Below are 21756 nucleotides of genomic sequence, written 5' to 3'. Positions count from 1 at the left end.
AGATTCCAAAGTCTGAGTCTGAATTTGAGACCATTTTCACTGCCTGTTCATGTTGCCAGCCAACTACTTGATCCTTGAGCTTTGTGTCAGGGTATGACTGCTTGTAGAGTAGGGAGTACTTTGTCCCAAGCTTAAGGGGCTGTGCTGCTGTTTTCAGAGCTACTTCTACACAGCAAACTCTGCCACACCTCCTCCTCCAAGAACCGCCAACCCAGATCCAAGCAGTCTCTGAACTCCTGCTCTGATCCTCTGCTTAATTCCTTCCACAGGGTTGGCCTGGGGCCCACAGCAATTGCAACTGTACTTCTGGAAGCAGCCTCAGAGCTGCACCACTTTTGTGTCCCTGGGGCTAGGGCTGACCGTGCACTCCTTTCATTCTAGCAGTTTTTCGACTAACCTGCTCTGTTGTCTTTGGTGTTTGTGGGTTGAGAAGTCTGGTAACTGCCACAGCTCAATGATTCAGGGCCCTACCACCTGTTCTGCCCGGCTCCTGGTCTGGTTGGTCCTGTGCTCTGCTCCGTTCCCAGCTCCGTGTAATAGACCCTTCCCAGTGACCATCCAGGCTTTCCTGGGCTGGAGCCCTGCTTCCCTCTGCTATTTTGTGGGTTCTGCAGCACTAGAATTTGTTCAGAGTCATTTTTTACTGGTGTTTGGAGGGACCTGGGGGAGAGCTTAAACAAGTCCCTGCTTTCCAGCTGCCAACTTGGCTCTGCGCCTCAAAATAAGTTTCAAAAAACATTTCATTGGTTCACAGATTCTTTGACTCCTGAGCCAGTAGTCTTTCTCCTGGGCCATGCTAACTCCCCAGGGTGAGACTTCTAGTAAGTGTCAGAGCCAGGACTTAGAGTATAGCTAAAAATGGCACTTATACTGGTTTGCTTTTCAGTACGCTGTCCTCTCAATAGGTCAGGGATACTAAGCTGAAGACTTTCATTCCACATAACCTAAAGGATTGTACCCCATGTCTGGAATTCTTTCCCACTCCCAGCTTCTCTGGTTTTCTACAAGTTGCTTTAAATTTTATCTTCTGAAAAAAACCTTTCCTAGCCTCCCTTAAAGCCACAAATCTTAAAGTGCTATCTACTATATACAAATGATAACAATTATTGCCACCTTCCCACTGAGACTATCCCTAATTTACCCTGTTGATAGCTTATTTGTACATAGTTGCTTGCCTTTTATCTCCCCCATTAGACTGTAAGCTCCTTGAGGGTAGGGACAATGTTTGCCTTTCTTTGTATCCCCAGTACTTAGTTCAGGAACTGACATGTAGCATGTACTTAACAAATGCTTGTTGACATGCAGTCACAGAAGAATCTCAGCTCCATTTTTTCCTTTAAAAAAATAGAAGCGGACCTACATTTGGGAATTGAAATGCCAAAACTTGCAGCGTTTCTTTAAGCAGAATGACAGTCTTTTCTTTCTCAAGGATAATTGGGAGCAGAGATTTCTTTTTATTTTTTAGATTTGTACTTCTGAAATATCTGTCTTTTTAAATTGGTGGTTAAACTTAGTTTGGCAAGATAGGTGCAAATAATTACCTTTACTTTTCACAGCATTGTATTCCAGTCTCCTCTTTCAGTATTTGTAGTAGAAGGAGAGTCTTGCTCAATTCATATTATTGAGAAGAAGGAAAAGAGTAATTGACATACAAATTCACCAAACAAAATAAACCTAAAAGAGGAAATCAAATCCGTATAGAATAAAAGACAAAGTAGATTTTTCAGGGTTTAAATACCCTAAGGAGAAGAGGGGTTTGATATCTTTTGGATATCTTATTTTATCAGAGCACCATTGAGAGGACAAAGTTAAAACATTTGTAGTCAAAGTCCATGAGGGGCAATCAAATAAAAAAGTACCCTATCCAAGGGAAGGGGTTAGGAGGAAAACTAATTAAAGCAATATATCTTGGAATGCGGTGCCAAAGGCAAAGGTTATTCAGACAAGGAAGTGTATAGGTGAGGAAAATATAAGAGGAGGATTCTGAACCACAATTCTATTTGGGCTAGACAAGGGAAGAGACAAGGTTATCTGAGACGTTTTATTTTGTTTGACAGTCATTAAGGCAATATTGATGGGCAAAAGTCAAGAAGGTGAATCGGGAGATATCCTAGAGAAGTAAATAAGTAGGGGTGGGAAAAGACACTAATAGGATCATGGATTTGAAGCAGAAGAGAGGCCTTAGAGGTTATCTGGTCTAATTTTCTCATTTTTTAGAGATAAGGAACCAAGAGTCACAGTAGTAAAGGACTTGCTAAGAGTTGCATAATGATGAAGAGGTGCTAAAACTTGTATCTGGATGCTGGTCCTCTTTCCAGATAGACCATTCATTCCACTACTCCTAGCTGCCTCTTTTATATATTACTATTTCTAGAAATGGGATGTCATAGATTAACATGTTTCATTGAAGAGAGATCCTTCTGTGAATTGCCACAGAATTATAGATTCTCAGAAGCAAAAGGGAACTTGGATTCCATCTACTCCAACTCATACCTGAACAAGAATCCCTTTATATATATTTGAGCAGTGAAACTCATAGTCTCTGTTTGCACAGCTCTTATGAGAGCTAACCCTAACCCTAACCCTCACAAGGCAATGCATTGTACTTTTGGATAGTTTTAATTGTTAGACAATGTTTTCTTTTATCTGTCCTAAATATATTATAGCAGTTCATAGAATTGTAGGTTTAGATCTAAGGTATCTTAGAGGCCGTCTAATTTACTCCATTAGTTTTACCAGTGAAGAAACTAAGACTCAGAGAAGTGACTTGCCCAAGGTCACACAGCTGGTAAATGGAAGAAGTGTTTTGTTAAGAATCAGTTCATAATTCTTGAAGTTGGGAATGGTCTTAGAAGTTTTCCATGGCTAGCTGGCTAGTGTTTATATAGCATTTTGAAGTTAGCAGACCTCTTTACCTGTGTCTGTAGCTCACATTTATATAAGCCTTCAGGGTTTACAAAGTACTATCTTCCATGTAATGTTGGTAGTGTAAATATCCTCACTTTACCAAGGAGAAGACTGGGGGTTGGAGAGGTCAGGTGACTTGCTGAAGGTTACACAATCAGCAAGTGTGTGGTTCTAATAAGATGATATTCAGAGAGGATGATTGTAAAGCCTTCCTCGGGTTCAGAGCGATTCAATCTCACAAGTACAAGATGGGGGACACCTGGTTACATAGTACCTTGTCCCCATGAGATGTGGAGGTTTTAGGAGGCTGCAAGATCAGCTTAGTCATGTGTTGGCTGTGTGTTAGGGGAGCCCGAGAAGTTAATGCGACCTTAGGCTTCATTGAGAGGGGCAGAGCTGCCAGAAATTAGGAGATGGATCCTTTCCCCATGCTCCGCCTGCTCAGAGATACAACAGATACAACACGTCTTGAGTGTTGTATTAAGTTTTCAGTGCTACAGTTTAATGATGGCATGGATAAATTGGAGAGCAAGGGGAACCAAGATGGTGAGTGTCTTCAGTACACACCAAAGAAGATTGGTTGGGGATAACTGGGAATATTTAGTTAGGAGAAAAGAAGAATCAGGTAGTACCCAAGAGTTGTCTTTTTTTTGAATGGCTGCCACTTGGAAGAAGTATTAGACATGTTCTGTCTGGCCACAGAAGGCTGAACCTGAGGCAAAGGATAGAAGTTACAAAAAGGCAAGTTGTAGCTTGTTGTTAAGAAAAACTTCCTAAATACTAGAGCTGTCCCAGAATGGAATGAGTTGCCTCCAAAGGTGGTGAGATTCTGTCCTCTGAGATCTGGTTTGCAACTTGCAGGGCTGGGTCTTTTTCAGGTGGAGGTTAGACTCAGTCACTGAGCTGCCTTGCAAAGCTGAGATTCTGAGTCCCTGAGCCCAACCCTTTCTTCTTACTCCATAGAGTTTTCTCATGCTTTATACCATGCCCTCTTCTTTGAGGTTTAGGGCTACAGAATCCCCAGGTACTCAGTGAAAGATAACCTCTGGATTTTGGTGTTCTTGTTGCTGCTACTATATTTGTCTGACTGCATTAATGCTATTATAATACCCTTTAAAAATGTGAACTCATGTTTAGGAACAGCTGTTACCAAATCTCTCTCTCTCTCTCTCTCTCTCTTTCTCTCTCTCTCTCTCTCTCTCTCTCTCTCTCTCTCTCTCTCTTTCTCTCTCTGTGTGTGCGTGTGTGCGCATGTGTGTGTGTGTGTGTGTGTGTGTGTGTGTGTGTACTCAGGATGGCAATAGTTGTTCCCAGAATTATATTCTCATTTCATATCATCTAACAGCTGTTATTTGGTGACTAAACCCAAGGAAACCAAGAATCTTTAAAATGCACTAATTGAGCAATTAGATTTCCACGAGAAACAGGAAGAATTTCTAGACTGTGTTGGCCATTTGAGCAAATGAAATGGACAATAAGAGAAGGAATCATCTCCCTTCAGATGTTAGCATGCTAACTGAATTAGTCAGGCCAGGGACCAATTCATAGATCTAGAAGTGGAAGGAAGCACAGAAGTTACCTCGTCTAGCCCTTTACTTTATAGCTTAGGGAAGTGAGGTCTGGGGAGGTCAAGGGCCCAAGGTCACACAGGCTGCAAGCTTTAGAGATAGGATTTGAGCTCATGACTTCTGAGGCCTGAGGCAGAACTCTTTTCACTCTACCATGCAATTCTATTTCATTTTGTGTCCCCACCCCAGTAGTCTTTCATTGAGGTATTATTGTTGGAATCTTAGAGAACTCAAGTCACTTGCTCAAGACCACACAGAAAGTAAGTGCCAGAGCTGGGATTCAAACCCAGGTCTAACTGATTCCAAATCCACACTCTTTCCATGGCCTGCCCCCTGCCAATTGCCTCTCAAACATCTCCTCATTCAGATAAAGCCTTCTGAATTCTGAAATGGGAATCTGGGTTCAGTGTTGATGTAATTACACCTCCCTCAAAGGATTATCATGAGGGTCAGTAGAGATAACATTTGTAAGGTGTTTAGCACAGTGTCTGACACATAGTAGGTGCTTTATAAGTAGATTCCTCTAATAAAACAGAATATGATTCATTTCTTAATGAAAGCGCATCTCTAATTTCCTTCCCTTTTGTCTCCGATGGCATTGTAGAGCATTTGAAAAGGAGTAACAAGAAATAAGGCTATGTAAGCAGGATGGAGCCATAATGTGGAGGGCCTTGAATGCAAGGATCAGAATTTTTTTTCTTTTCTCGGTGGGTGCTGGGGGAGGCACTGAAGGCTTTGGGGTCAGAAGTTTCCGCAGGGTGGAAACATATTAGAAAGGTTACTTGTGGGGCTGGTTACTTCAGTTCTTTTGCTGTGCAATGATGGGAAGGGGTGGCCTGAGCCCAAATATGGAGGATCAGAAATCTGTATTTTCTCTCACAGAGATTTTTAAGGAGAGGAGTCTGATAATCCTAATGGAGGACATGCAAAAGATTGCTTCCAGCATCACTGTGGAGGGTGGCTGGGAGAGGGGATACCTCACAAGGGAAGGGATTCTCCTTCCCTGGAGGGAGGTCTTTAGGAAAAGGTTGGATTATCACTGGTCAGGAATGAAGATAGGGAGATTCTCATACTTGGCCCCACTTGGACTAGATGGCCTTGAGGTTCCTTCCGACCATGAGATTCTGGGCTTTAAGATGAAGCTGTGGCCATGGCGTCAATGAGAAGGACGAAGGGATTCCGACTTGTTTTACTTTATGGAACCAGCAACTTCAGGGCCTTAGGTCAGGGATCACATCAGGGGCCAGAGCCACCCAGGCTTTATGCCAGGCTAGGTGGGGCAGGGGGTAGAGCACCGGGACCAGAGACAGGGAGACTCATCTTCATGAGTTCTAATCTGGCCTCAGATACTGACTAGCTGTGTGACCCTGGGCAGGTCACTTAACCCTATTTGCCTCAGTTTCTTCATCTGTAAAATGAGTTGGAAGAGGAAATGGCAAACCACTCCAGTATCTCTGCCAAGAAAACCCCAAATGGGGTCATGAAGAGTTAAACATGACTGAAATGGCTGAACAACAACAAGAGCAAAAGACCTTGGAAATTGTTCTTCCCCCTCCCAAGGCAGCCCAGTGGCACAATAGATAGGACACTTGGCCTAAAGTCAGGAAGACCTGAGTTCAAATTTGGCCTCAGACATTAATTAGCCTAAACGACCTTGAGTAAGTCACTTAAGTTTGCCTCAATTTCTTCATCTATAAAATGGATATATATATATATATATATATATATATATATATATATATATATATATATATATATATATATAAAAAATAGCACCTATCTCCAAGGGTTGTCATGAGGACCAAATAAGGCCATATTTATATAGTATTTAGCATAGGGATTACCAATTAGTAGGTGCTTAATAAAAGCTCATTTCCTTTCTTCTAGCAGTCAAGAGTAATAAGGCCATCCAGTTTACATCCTCATCTAGGTGAAAAAGTGAAACTAGAATATACCAAAAGTGACAGAAGCTCTGATGTGTTCTGCTGAACTCTCAGCCTTTGAAATCATGTAGGGAAAATGGAAGATGAAGTACACAAAATTAGCATTTAGAATGGAACAATGTCAAAACACAAGATTTACTCTGTTACTTGTTAAGTGGAAGACAAAAGGATTTTGCTCCAATTCAAGGAAAAACAAAGCTCCATGGCAGATGGGGCCCATTGGGTCCATTCTTTAGGATGGAATTGTCAGGCTCTTAGACACTTTTTCTTTTGCAATCACTTTTCCTAAGACCTGATAACACTTTGGAATCAGTGGAACCAGTTGCCCCTAATTGGCTTAACAAATGAGCTCTTCCATCACCTTCAATCAGAGGCTCATGAATTAGACCTTGAAGGGCCCTTGGAAGCCATCTCACTCAGCCCCTCCACTGTAGAAACTCTTTCATGCCTCTTTTCTGTGAGATAATTTACCCCATTCTACCTTCACCCTTTTCCTTCTCCCAGTGTATTCCTCTTTCTCATTCCTTAATTTTATTTTATTTTTCGATAATCATCCTTTAATATTCAACTCACACCCATGCCCTCTAAGTATACTCCTAACTGTCTTGATAATGAGAAAATTCTTAGTAACTACAAGTATTATCTTCCCATATAGGAATGCAAACAGTTTAATTCTATTGAATCCCTTGTGATTTCTCTTTCCTGTTTACCTTTTCATGTTTCTCTTGAGTCTTGTGTTTGAAAGTCAAATTTTCTTTTCAGTTCTGGTCTTTTCATCAAGAATTTTCCCTGTGCTTCTCAGGTGTGAATTAGGACATTGGTGCAGAGGGCAGACTTTCTGTTTTTCTTGAATGATCCTTTCTTTGTAAGTCCGATTCCCTTTAGACTCCAGACACATTTGTCTCAGGAGGCAAGCCTCTACTGTCTTCTGGCATGGGGCTCTTGGTCAGGTTGAGGTTAGGCTAAAATGTCCTCCAGAGTACCTTTCAACTCTCAGCTGCTGGGATTCAGTGACCTTTGTACATGATATTATAGGCCTGTTCCATACCTGGTTTTCTGATCCTATTTGCCTTCTCAGGCTTTAGCTTTAGGTGGACAAATGTTTGTTCAATACAGAAAGGAAAATTTAATGTCTCAGGGAAGCTTTGTTATTTACCATGGATCCTTCAGGGAGAGATGACCTCAGAGGAAAAGTTCATCTTCCAATAGCTTTGATAAAGGGTTGATAACCCCCATGGAGTTTCTAGCATGAATCGGTATTTATGCCTCTCCACAAAGGAAAGGTAAGAAGAAGTGAAGGACTGGGTTCAGGAATGAGTAGTTGATTATGATTGTGTCTGGATTTCCTTGTAAAGACGCATATGTGCAGTCCAGTGGAAAAAGCTTTGGACCAAGAATCCAGAGACCTCAGGTTTAGTTACAGTTCCATCCTTAACTATGTGACCTTGGACAGGCTGCTAATACTCTCTGGACCTCAGTTTCCTCGCCTGTAAATGAAGGAGTTGGACTACATCAAGGGAGAATGGATTTCTTTTTTATGAGAGCTCTTTTAAATGTTATATATTTTACGAGCAAACCCTGTGAAGTTTGTAATGGTTTCTCTAAAGGGCTTTGGGAGAAGCTTAAAGACCATTTCCTGTCATTACTGAAAAGAAGATAAAGAAGAAAAAGTCTAATCTTGAGGAGAAATATTAAGATGTTAAAGAGACGAATCATTACCTGGAATGAAATGAACGACTTGAGACTGAGTTTTCAGAGAAGGGAAAAAGAGTCAACTACCAACATTTTGTAATTTTGAGGAGACTTTGGTGGTGTTATTGGTCATAGGCAAGATTTTATAAATAGTAATATATTAGTGTTTATTACTGCACATTTGCACTTTCTTGAACAAAAGTGTGTCCATATTTGTATGGGTGATCAATGTTTTCATGGATCCCCTTGTCAGTAAGGTGTTTCACATTGAGTAGAACCCATGGGTCAGCAGTCCCAAGGCTAGCTGCATGTTTTCTGTACTCAGGTGCTCCAGGGTTTATGTGAGTTATTTAACTTATTTTCCCCTCTTTTCCTCATGCAAAGGGGCCTAAAACCACAATTTACAATGTCTTCCTTGTTTTGGAAATGAATGTGTGCATTGTCAATTTACCAGCATGATGACCTTGTGGCTTTATAGAGCTATAACAAAAACCAGAGACAGGAAATGAGCTGGGGAGGTGACCAATTGTGTGTAAGGGCTGGATATCTCCCAGTACCATTCATGGTGTGAGATTGACTGTTCGATAGTTAATTAAAACTGTGAGTATTTCTATTTAGTTAAAAATAGTCACTCTTCTATGAAATCCACTTTGGTTTGCTTTGGCATAAAAGATCTGAGAACACTGTTTATAATGTGACTGTTTAAAATTGTAAAAGGTAGGATGAGCAGTGGAATATATTGGTGACAGCCAGTAATTGCTTGCTACATTAGTAAGGTAATAAACTCAGCACTTTTTAAAATAGTTACCTGAGTGTAATTTTCTCCTTAAAGCTTTTTTTTTTTCCTTTTCAGAGTAATTTTTCCAGTCCCACACCTTAGAGCAAGATGGTTGTTCAAAAATTCTTTGTGGCATTGCTCCAATGGGGTAAGTTTTTTTTTAAATCATTGTGGAGCCCTATACTTTATGAGACATTTTGCCTCAAGAAATCTGTAAATCTTTTTATGTGAAGATTCAGAACTTATGGATAATATCTCCCCTCGACCTTCATGGATATCAGGATATATAAAACCTAAAAGAGAGGGGATACATATGTCTAAAGGAAAGAGAATATTCTATACTTTATGACAACAGAAAAGTTGTGACTTGGTCAGGATCATATCTTATTTAAAAAATAATATTATTGTATCATTCTTTTGAATATAGAGATCTTAATTTAGGGATCACATCAATTGTGGAATATATTTATTGACTTTATACTTTTAGGTAGTCCGTATGTTTGGGACAGTATGTATTATGTATTCCCCCTCCTTCCCTGTTATTCATTGTGACAATATAAGGTGGTTTCACGTATGAAACTAGAGGATATATAATTAAAAATTAAGGTCTTTCATTTATTCTCACCTCAATTGGAATGCTATTGAATTCTCCAAGTTTAAATCTGTCCACATTAAGGAAAAATCTCTGCGGAGTGACCAGCGATTCTGTCTGAGCTGCTTGATGAAGGTTATTGACAAACTGGAATGAATTCAAAAGCACTGATGAGGTGATATCTACGTGCCTGGCACTGGGGATACAAATAGAAAGGTCGGACAGCTCCTGCCCTTAAGGAGCTTGTGTTCTAATGAGTGGAGATAATACATATAAGGGAATGGTGGTAGGGAGGAGTAGCCATAACGCATTATAGGGGAGTTGTTGGGTTGGCAAATGGATGAACAGGACAGTTTTTAGATATATGCTTTTTCAGAAGCAATGGTATTATTAATTAAATTTCTCAGAGCAAGAGATAGAAAGTGTGTGTGCGTGTATGTACATATGTATGTGTGTGTGTGTGTGTGTGTGTGTGTCTATGTGTACGTTTGGAAAGGAGTGATAGGGCAGGATTTGGCACACAGAAGTAGATTAAAAATGGTCAGGATAAAAGAACATCATTGGGTCTGAGATAAGACTGGCTAGCTAGATAGAACGAGGCTTCTTATCAATCAGGAATTCGTTCACAAGAGGGCGGGCATGATGGTGATGCTCTCAAAACCGCGCCATGCAAGCATTAATTGCAGCCACTAACAGAGGATGGACTGGGGAAGAGAAGACTTAAGATTGTCTTCACGTCATTGAAATTGTTTTTCATCCTTTGTTCTCAAAGAAAACCAATGATGTCTTGACTTGTGTGTGGGTTGGATATGAGTGTGGCAGAGCTGCTCAATGTCCTTAGCTTCACTCTCTCTTTCAGAGTCATCGAAGTCCAGTGGGAGACAAAGGTCAAGATGACTGGTGATGGCCCAGGATGCAGTGGTTGACCTGGGCCTTTCTAAATTAAGGTCTTTCCCAGTTCTTAGTTTGTCGGAGACCATGCCCATTCAACAGCTGAGGGCTGGGTAAGAATTGAGGCAAAAGATGGCTCAATTTACCATCACAAAGATGTCAATCTGGGAGGGGGAGACTCTCAGAATTTCTGGCCAGAACAGAAAACGATTGTTGTTTATTCATTCTGAGCCATCAAAAATTGAAAATAATAAGCCACAGAGGCTTGGGTTGGGGTTATTATCAGAGCTGTTCAATGAAAGCCAGAATGACTTGGGTTTTAAGGTGGAGTCAACTCGATTTAAAACACAGTAGGCTTTTAAAAGCCTGTCTTTTCAGAGCTATATTTCAAGAAATAAAAATGAAAATTGTGCAGGACAAAAGTAAATTGTCCCATCTTCTTGAAAATGAAAACCTAGCCAAACAAGGATAAATGGAAAAGGAGAAGAGGGAAGAGGAGGAAGAGGAGGAGAAACAAGAGGAAAAAGAAGTGAAAGAGGAGAAGGAGGAGGAGGAGGAGGAGGAGGAGGAGGAGGAGGAGGAGGAGGAGGAGGAGGAGGAAGAAGAAGAAGAAGAAGAAGAAGAAGAAGAAGAAGAGAAGAAGAAGAAGAAGAAGAAGAAGAAGAAGAAGAAGAAGAGATGGAAGGAAGGTAGGAAGGAAGAAAGAAAGAAAGAAAGAAAAAAATAGCAGTCTTCAACTTCTGCTTGAATTGGGACTTTGGGTCCCCAGAGTTTAGTGTCTACTACTCTCAGATAACACGGTAAAGACAATTAATATGAAATATTCTTCTGAGAACTTGGTTCACTCCTCCCCATAATGACAGCTTCTGTGGGGAGAGTAAGCTCAAACTTATTCCACCATAATTGTAGTGAAGCCCACATTTAAGAAATACGTATGACAAGGTTTAACTCGCACCATCTGCTCTGGAAGTCCTTCTCTCTGTCCTTCCTGCAGAACCTTTGTCGTTGTTCATCCTTTTCAGAGAGGACCAATGATATCTCCAGAGTGATGTCTTGACTTGTGCGTGAATTGGATACGAGTGGGGCAGAGCTGTGCAAGGTCATCAGCCTCACTCTGTCTTCCAGAGCCATCAAAGTTCAGCATCAAGACAAAGGTCAATTGTGGAAGATAATACAATTGTTCTGCTTGGCCCCTGAAGGCAGAAGTAGGAGCAATGAGTGAAAGTTATAAGGTGAAACAACAGGAGACAAACAAACCTTTCTAACAATTAGAACAATCCAAAGGTATAATGGGCTGCCAGGAGAAATGGGAAGTACCCTCTCATTCAAGGTCTTTAACCAAAGGTTTGCTGACCTCTGCTAGAGTATACTGCAGGGTAGCTCTTGTCTAGCTAGGGGGTGGAATGACTTCTGAAGTTCCTTGTAGTTCTAACTCTGTGATTCTTTCTTATGACTCTCTGCTATCTTTGATGTCAGACTGTCCTGCCTCATTCAGCACGTGCATTTTCCTATTAAATAAAATTATGCGACAATTTCTTTCTCTAGCAACCACTGCTTTGCAGAACCTCTAAAAAACCCTAACCTTAAAAATTTATAGAGAAATAATGAACATAATTATTTTAAGGTTTTTAAAAATTATTCCTTTTGGAGAAGTAATGGAGTGAGTTTGCTAAAGAGCTGGCCTTGTAATCTGGCAGAGCAGACGTGGATTTAAGTACTGCCTCTGGGTCATACTGGCTGTAGGACCCTGGAGAAGTCACTTATCCTTTCCCTGACCCACGCAACTCTAAAAGACTGTCACTTGTAGACCAGACGCTGATTTGCATTGGTGGTGGACATTTCCTTGTTGTAAATTCCCTATATTAACAAAATCACAGATCTGGTTAGAAAAAAATCATCAGATCCCCTTATCAGCCAACCAGCATTATTACATTTGGCCTCAGACGGGTTTTTGTGACTCTGGGCAAGCCACTGAATCGGTGTTTAGCTCAGTTTCCTCATCTGTAAAATGAGGATAATAATAGTACACCTTCCTCCAAGGCTTATTGTGAGAATCCAGTGAAATAATTGTAAATCACTTAGCACAGATACTGTATGTGACCCCTCATCACAGCGGTGTGAATATGGTCGTTGTTCAGTCACCTTTTCCCCATCATATCCAACACTTTGTGACCCCATTTGGGGTTTTCTTGGCAAAGGTGTTAGAGTGGTTTGGCATTCCCTCTCCAGTTCATTTTACACATGAGGAGACTGAGGCAAACAGGGGTAAGTGATTTGTCCGGGTTCACAGAGCTAATTAGTATCTGAGACCAGATTGAATTCAGGAAGATGAGTCTTCCTGACTCCAGGCCTGGCACTCTGTCTAGGCACCACCTAGCTGCTCCATTGTAAATGATAACTCTTTTTGTGTGTGTGAATATACAAACAAAAATATATAGTATTGTGTGTATATGTATTTGTGTGTATATATATGTATATGTATATAAATATGTATATAGGTATATCTTTTCTCTCTCCCTCCTCTCTCTCTCTCTCTCTCTCTCTCTCTCTCTCTCTCTCTCTCTCTCTCTCTCTCTTTCTCTCCCCCCGAGCCACTGGCAGGTCAGAAGATCATGAAAGGCCACCTGTAAGGAGCTGAACTAGTTCTAGTTGACTTTTTGGTCTCCATATTGGAGTACTCTTGGTTGAGATCTCTGGGCCTGATCATGTCCTTGGCTACATGGAACATTTAAAAGGAGCCAGCTTTAGACAGCAAACTGCTGAGCTCCTATTGTGTCTAATTAGACTGACCAAAATCAATTCTATTTGAGGAGTAAAATAGCATTTACTGAGGAAGATGAGATGACAATGTTGGACCTTCTTTCCATTCATCTGACAAAGAACTCACTGTAGAGTCTGTCTCTTTATTGCTTCATTATGCTTTTTGTCCCAGATACTTTGTCAAGGATGTGAGGTTAAGGCTCATTCCAAATGATTGCATCTTTCCATTGGGGTTGAAAAACTTATTACGGCCTATGAGTCATGTTACATATTCTTTGTTTTGTTAAACAAGAAAAAATTAAATGACATGATTACCCTTGAGATAGCAACTGATTTACAAAGCATTTGTTGGGAAAAAGGTGAACATGTCAGAAAGAGGATCATTGTAGGGCTTTGATTTAAATAAAAGGCCTAAAATAGCTATCTGTCCCTTCAGATTTAATATGCTGAGCTTGTCATGTGCCATTAATTTGCTAATGTACTTTTAATGACTTATATTGTTATTTTTTTGTATTAGTGGAATTTTTTTCATTTCTAGTAATTCATATTCATTGAACTTTTTTTCACTTCTTTTTTTCCTGTGTAGAAATAAGACAGAATGACATAGAACTAATTATCCAAACAAAGGTTTGTTTTTAAATGATTTGTAAAAATGCTTTTCTAAAGACTTTGAAATGTGCATACACAATTTCACTTTCTTCATTAAGCTTTCCTCAACTTTGGATCCACTCATGCAGTGACCAGGCTCTATCCTAAGAGATCCTGGACTTTAATGAGAGAGATTCTTTTTCTCATATTCTTTGGATTTAGGCAGATGTTTAGGCAGAAGTACAAAGGTACTGAGTGTCCAGAGTAGGTTAGGTATAGGTTGGCTGTTTATTTTCTTCACACACCCAAAAAATGCTTAACACACACAAGGCCTACAAGGGGCATTAACTGAAGACAAGATAGGATGTAATAATTTATCACCATTATTGTACTCTTTCAAGAAGCTGATACTTAAAACATTAAGACATGATGCAGTTTATGAGACTGCTGAAGAGGCATTTTACATTGTGGCCCAGTTCTGCACAGTCTAAACCAAGGGTTGGGAACCTGAGGCCCCAAGGCCACATGTGGCTCTCTAGGTCCTCAAGTATGGCCCTTTTACTGAGTCCAAAGGTCCAAGTGTTCTGGCAGACCTGGTCAGAAGTTCATCAATCCCTTTTTGATGGTGTCCTCTTTGATTCACAAGCTCTCTAAGCCATCAAGTAGCTTAAACTAAGTGACCCTGGATCTTGGCACCCCTTGACCTTACAAGGTTAATTCTAAGGTTGGAAATGCCCATTCTGAGATTACTGTATGTTCGTTCATTTGCCACCAGCTGCTTTGCTTGGTTTTGATTCCAGTACCATCATCAGCTTCTCATGTACCAACCGAAGCCCATTACCAAGAAACTCCTCTTCATGGAGATGGCTTCAGCTTTGGTACTTACACCTCTCATTAATACCCTCAGTTACCACTCCTCCAGAAGCCTCTCTTTATAGGAGGTTGAGAATCCCAGACAGCTCTCTTTCCATTTGCCATCAACTGTTCTTCTTGGTTTTGACTCTACCATTATCATCATGGCCTGAAACCAAGTACTCTCTGTCACCCTCCCCACTTTTTGTCTCACTTTTGGGTGCTGTCTTTCCCATTAGATTGTAACATCCTTGAGGGCAGGAACTGTCTTTCTTTTTCTTATTTGTAGCTTTAGCACTTAGCACAGTGCCTGACACATAGTAGGTACTTGATGTTTGTTTTATTAAATTTCTTTTATTCATACTTAGGCAAGGAAATACAAAGAAGAAAAGGCAGCTGGAAACCTCAAGGCTCAGGTTCAGTACACCTCACTGGATACCTGCTGTTACGTCTATATGGGCAATCTCCATGATTGAGTGGTGAACAAAAGAGCAACGCTCTTCTATTTAAAATCTGGCAGGGGAGACCTGCTTGCCACAGAGAACATTCGAAGAGGGAGAGCTTTTAAAACTGATTATGTTCCTCCCCCACCACAATCACAGGTCTAAGGGGCTGATGAGGGGATTACTTGGACAAACCAAAATGCCAAGTACTTCAGCATTGAGCCAGCACATGTCTGGAGTCCAGCGTTTAGACAGCCTAGCATATATGCCCATGGGCTGTCATTCCCCTTATATGCAAAATACATGAACAGGTATCTATGAAGTGTGTATAAAGCAGATATAAAACAACTTTGATGGAGAAGTCAGTAGCAGCTGAAGGAGAAAAGGGAGAAGGAGATGATTGCGAAAGGTCTCAGGGAGAAGATCTTTGAACTGAGTCTTAAAGGAAGGAATAGATTCTAAGAGGCTGAGGTGAGGAAGGAGTCCATGCAAGGCATAAAGGACAGCCAGTGCAATGGTAGAGATGGAAGAGAGACTATTGTGTTCAAGAAATAGCAAATAAACTAGTAGCGCTGGACCCTAGTGGACATGGAAGGCAATAATGAGCAAAAAAGCTATAAGAAGGCTAGAATGGGGACAGAGGAGCTTCAAATGTCAAACAGAGGAGTTTTTACTGTGAGTAATAGCTTATTGAGTGTGTGAGGGTATGTGTGACATGATCATAACTGCACTTTAGAAAATCCCTTTGGCATATATGTAGAATTTGGCTAGCATGGGGAGAGACTTAAGGCAGGGAGACTAGTTGGGAGGCCACTGCAATAGTACAGGCAACAGGAGATCAGGGCCTGAACTAGGGGGGTAGAGGTGAGAGTGGAGAGAAACCAACACAGGTGGGGGATGTTGTAAAGAAAGAAATGACAAGACTTGACAAAATATTGAACATGTGGGGTGTACAGTGAGGAGTCAATGACACCACTATGATTAGAAGGATAGTGGTGAATGCCAGAGTAATGGGGAAGTTCACAAGAGGTGTGGATCTGGGAGCATATACCAATGATTTCAATTTTGGAAATGTTGAGTTTGAGATGCCATGAAACATCTAGTTTGGCAAATTCAGAAGGTAGCTGGTGATGCAAGAAAAGATTTCCAGGGAAAGAATAAGGATGGCTATATGGATCTGGAAGTCATCTACATAGAGATGATAATTGATTTACTGGTGCTGAAGAGGGAGATAGCAGAGAGAAAAGAGAAATGGGTTCAGGAAAGACTGGTGGTGGGCATTCCCACAATTAATGGGAATCATAGAGATGATCATCCTGCAAAGTAGTCTAAGAAGGAATAGCCAGACAGATAGGAGTAGAACCAGGAGAGAGTAATGTTATAAAAAACCAAGAGAAGGAGAGGATTGTTAAACAGAGCCCAAGGGTGAGAAAGGACAATAAGATTTGGCAATTAAGATCATTGATAACTTAGGGGAGAGTAGTTTCTTTTCTTTTAAGTTTATGGAATAAAACATGCATTTCCAGAACATAGTACAATAAAAGAGATGATCATATATGAAACTGCAAATCTCCTATGCACAAGTTGCTATTTTTTTCAAATATACAACAAATCATCATGTAAATTTCTTTTTTTTTTCTTCCTTCTCCCCTGCCCTGGAGATGGCTACCATTAGACCCAAATAGGCATAGATGTATGTATGCATGCAAGCATTTATGTATGCATGTATATATGTCTAGGTATGTATATATGTATGTGGATGTATATGCATGTGTGTATATAAATGTATCTGTGAATATATACATACATACATATAATTATTCTATATATACTTTTATTTATCAGTTCTTTCTCTGGAAGCAGATAGCATCTTTCTTCATAGGTTCTTTATAATTAATTTAGGAATTTATAATAGACAAAATATCTTCTTTGCTCAAAGCAGTTCCTAAAACAATATTGCTGTTACTGTATACAATGTTCTCTTGGTTCTGCTCACTTTGCTCTTCATTATTTCATGCAAGTTCTTCAATGTTTTTTCTAATATCATTGAGCTCATAATTTCTTATATCACAGTAGTGTTCCATCGCAATCATACACCATGACTTGTTCAGCCATTCCCCAACTGATAGGCATCCCTGCAATTTCCAGTTCTTTTCCACCACAAAGAGAGTTGCTATAAACATTCAAGAACATATAGATTCTTTTTCTTTTTCCCTAATCATGTTTGGAAATAGACCAAGCAGTAGTATTGCTGGGGCAAAGGGTATAGGTAGTTTAATAACTCTTTGGGCGTAATTCCAGATTGCTCTCTAAAATAGTTGGTCACTTCATAATTCCACCAACAATTAATAAGTGTCACAATTTTTCCACATCTTCTCCAACATTCATCACTTTCTTCTTCTATTATTTTAACCAATCTGATAGGTATAAAATGATATCTCATAGTTGTTTCTACCTGCATTTCTCTAATAAATAATGATTTGGAGAATTTTTTTTGTATGATTGTAAATTGTTTTGATTTCTTCAGTGGAAAACTGTTCTTATCCTTTGGCCATTTATCAGTTGGGAATTGACTCATATTCTTAAAGACTTGACAAAGTTCTTTATATATTTTAGATATGAGACATTTATCTAATAAACTATAAATTTTTCTCTTAATTTTCTACTTTCCTGTAATCTTGACTATACTAATTTTATTTGCACAAAATCTTTTCAATTTAATGTAACAGAAATTATCCATTTTGTACCTAATTTTGGTCTCTATCTCTTATTTATTAATAAATTGTTCACCTATCCATAGGTCTGTTAAGTAACATGTTCCATATTCTTCTAATTTTCTTGGAAAATCTCTCTGTATATCTAGGTCATATATCTATTTTGACTGTATCTTGGTAAATGGTGTGAGATATTGGTCCATGCCCAGTTTCTGCCATATTGTTTTCTAGTTCTCTCAGCATTTTTAAACAAATGAAATTTTATCCCAAAATCTTAAGTTAAATACTTAACACTTGTCAAATACACAGTTATTATATTTGTTTGCTGCTGTAAAATGTATGTCTACTCTATTCCATTTATATATTTTATATATATATGTATATATATATATATATATATATATATATATATATTCTTTTTCTTATCCAGTACCAGAGAGTTTTGATAATTACTGCCTTATAATACAGTTTAAGATCTGGTATTGCTAAGATACTTTTATTTTGACCTCCGCCTTTTTTGCATCAGCTGAAGCATGATAAATTCTTCTCCAATCCTCTATTTTAACTCTGTGTGTATCTCTCATTTTTAATTGTGTTTCTTTTAAACAACATATTGTTGGATTCTGAATTTTAATCCATTCTGCTATTCAATTAATTTTATGGGTGAGTTCATTCCATTCACATTCAAAATTGTAATCACTATTTATGAATTTTCCTCCACCTCATTTTTTACTATTTTTCTTCTCAGCCCCTCTTTGCACCCTATCCCCTTCACCTTATCTTTTGCCCTTACCCTCTTATTCTTTATTTTACCCTCCCCTCTAAAAGTCCCTCCTTTATCTAATTAGCCTGCTTCTTAATCAATTTACCCTAAGAGATCATTGATAACTTAGGGGAGAGTAGTTTCAATTGAAGACAGATTATAAAGGATCAAGAAGCGAGTGAGAGAAAAGGAAGTGGAAATAAGGAGTGTAGAAAGACTCTTTTTGGAGTTTGCCTAATAAAGACAGAAGAAACATAGCACAAAAGCTTGTGGAAATGGTAGGTTCTTTTAAGGATAGGAAGGATCTAGACTTATTTGAAGATGATGGAGAACCAGTAGATTCAATTGAAACATCTCTCTCAAAGTTAATAAAGATATCTATCTTAATTGCCAGACAACAAAGAGCCTTTTTGCTGAAATCATACTTCAGGTCTTTCTAGCATGATAGAAACCTTTCGTGATTTGTTCTCCATTTGTCATAGCTTTTGAGAATTCCACACTATGATCAGGCTTTATGGAGTATGTTGAAGGGATCTGCTGTGGTGAACTTAAGGGACAACCACAGACAAAAGTTACACAGTGAAACTCTTTTCATTGAAATGAATATCCACATTGATGAGATCATGGATCCATTGGTGGATTTGAGTAGATGGAGGTATGATGCCTTAGGTGTTCAATGCTTAGTAAAGCATCAAACCCTTGACTAGAGCTTTTGAAAGCTTTAAGAATGATTCTTGAACTTTCTACTGTTATCAAATATCTACTTGCATCATAGCCAAAATGCTGCACTGCTTTCTAATTTGCCTTTTTTCTGTCTTCACAGATTTCATCCAAATGATAATTGCATATGATGTGGCATATCAAATCCCCCCATGGAATTTCATGCTTTCCTGTTTGCCATCAAACAAGATTGCTGACTTCCATTGGCCTTCTGGATTCTCCAAGAACAGTTCTCTCTTCAGTGGAGATGATCAGGCTGCTGACACTATCTTTAATTCACGTGATTCACACCCTTCAGAATTTGCATCCAAAGAAAGGTTCTACTGTTGCCTTTGGAGTGAACATGATAAAAATTCTTCCATGTGTGTGAACAGTACAGAAAGGAAGACATTTGTTTCTCCCTCAGCACTCTCCCAATCTTTTCAAGAAAAAGGTTAGATTTTTAAAGTTCTAGACAGACCCTTTTTTTTAAGTTGACAGGTACTTTTTTACATTTTATCAGTTCTTTTTATTTGACAAACAGCTTATTGTTCAGTAAATCTGAATGGGGTAGATAGATTTTCTCTCCATCAAAAGTTTTGTATGAATAAAAGAAAATTTGGTTCCCATTCATAGTATTGAATTGCCAACATTAGCAATTGTTGTATTAAGTGGAAGGATAAAATAAGGGGCCATTTCCCCCCTTTATTTCTATTCCTTTATAAAACAAGCTGTTTAATTAAAACCAGGGTAGGTTATTAGAATAGAAAGTTATTTTAAAAATTTTAGCTAATAAAAGAACAGATAATAATGATACTTATAGCTCTTATGTATATAGACATATGTGTGTATATTTATGTGTATATATGTATATATATACATCCATACATACATGCATGCACAAAATTGTTTATAATACATTTCTGTGAAGTAGATTGTGCAAATATTTGTTATCTTCATTTTATGGGTGAGGCAACTGAAGCTCAAAGATATTGAAGTGACTTGCTTATGGTATTATAAGTAGTAAATGTTATTGGTAGCATTGAAACCCAGGCTTTCTGACTTCTGCTCTCGGGCTCACAGAATAGTAGAATTTTAGAGGTGGAAAGAGCTTCAGTGGCCATTGCATCCAACTTATACCTGAAAAAGAATAAAACCTATGGACGGATCTAGTGAGGAGCCTTTACTGAAAGCATTCAAGGAGGGGGAAGCCACTGCACCTTCCATCCCAATCCATTTTTACCTAGTTTTAGTTGTTAGGAATTTCATTCTCTCTCCTCTCTTTCCTCTTGTCTCTGTCTCTCTCTTTCTCTTTCTCTTCCCTAACAACAAAATGAACAGAGAGATAAATATGACTTCCATACATATTGCTGAGACCTGTCGAGATGAAAAGCATGACTAGACTATAGAGTTGTAAAAATAATAACTGTGAATGCTGACATTTATGTGTCACCTAAGGTTTACAAGTCTTTTACCTTGTGAGGTTGGTGATGTCATTATACTATGACAGATAGTTTACAGATGAGGAAACTGAGGCTGAGAGCGTTCAAGTGACTTTCCCACAGACAATCAGCTAGTAAATGTCTAGGGAGGATTTGAAATCAGATCTTCCTGAGTTCCAAGTCAAGCACCCTATCCACTGAACTACCTAGCTATCCACAAGGAACAAGATAAATGAAAGTGGGCATGGTGTAGCATTGTCTGTTAAGATGATATACTTGTGAGGAAATCCAGAAATTTTAGGTGAGTACATGATGTATTTGGGTGAAGACCAACTGAGGTAGACGTGGAAGTGATATTGTCATCAGAGTCTGCTATAGACCAGCTGGACAGAAAGAGGATGAGGTTGATGAGTTCAGTTCTGGGAAGCTTCCAGCCCAGATTCCCCAGAGTGGTGGGGGTTTTAGTTGTCTGGATGTCTGCTGGAGGGCTCTTTCTTTCTAAAGCAAAAAAGCTAATACTTTTCTGAGTTGCTTTAATGCAGTTTCATCCTTTACAAGATTGAAAACTATTAAGGCAAATTCTATTCTAGATCTCATTCTCCTCAACAAAAAGGAACTGGCTTCCCAGGGGTGGAAATGATCAGAATGTTAAGAAAAGTTCAATGATTGTGGTAGGGGAACATAAATCTGAGCACAGGCTTCCATATTTACCAGATTTGGGGAGAATAGATTTAAAAGCTTCTGAGGAGTGAGTAGGATTCCATAGGAACAGACAGCCCAGGATAGATATGGGAAATTCTCAAGAATGAAATGGTGAAGAAACAAAGAAAAATATTTTTTTTGATTAAGGAGAAAAAGAAGAGCCATCTAAAAAGACTGATGTAGATGCACAGGGTGCTCCCTAAACAATTCTTTCTTTAGAAACATATGTTGCTATGGTGGAAGCAAGAGGTAACGGAATCAATCAATAGACATTTAATAAGCACCTCTATGTGCCAGATGAGAACAAATATAAATACATGAGAATCCTGTAAGAGTATTTTCAGGATGGCTAAAACTTCTTCCACTTAAGATTACGATCTACTATGATAGCAAATGTAATTGATATCATGTGCTTTTAAAGA

The 21756-nt window shown here is 39.1% G+C and overlaps 1 protein-coding gene across 4 annotated transcripts in view; it reads left to right on the top strand.

The window, feature by feature from the left end:
- LEPR (leptin receptor) overlaps positions 1-21756 on the top strand; it is a 148060-nt gene that overhangs the window by 68192 nt on the left and 58112 nt on the right. For all 4 annotated transcript variants that reach the window (XM_036754165.1, XM_036754166.1, XM_036754163.1 and 1 more), the window contains 2 exons: positions 8964-9036; positions 19315-19644. In XM_036754165.1, the coding sequence (XP_036610060.1) occupies positions 8997-9036; positions 19315-19644 (370 nt within the window). In that variant the 5' untranslated portion in view covers positions 8964-8996. The remainder of the gene's footprint in view (positions 1-8963; positions 9037-19314; positions 19645-21756) is intronic.

Source organism: Trichosurus vulpecula, chromosome 4, assembly GCF_011100635.1.
Source record: "Trichosurus vulpecula isolate mTriVul1 chromosome 4, mTriVul1.pri, whole genome shotgun sequence".
Lineage (NCBI taxonomy): Eukaryota > Metazoa > Chordata > Mammalia > Diprotodontia > Phalangeridae > Trichosurus > Trichosurus vulpecula.
Note: the sequence above shows the minus strand (reverse complement) of the source record. Positions and strands in the feature narration are given on the sequence as shown.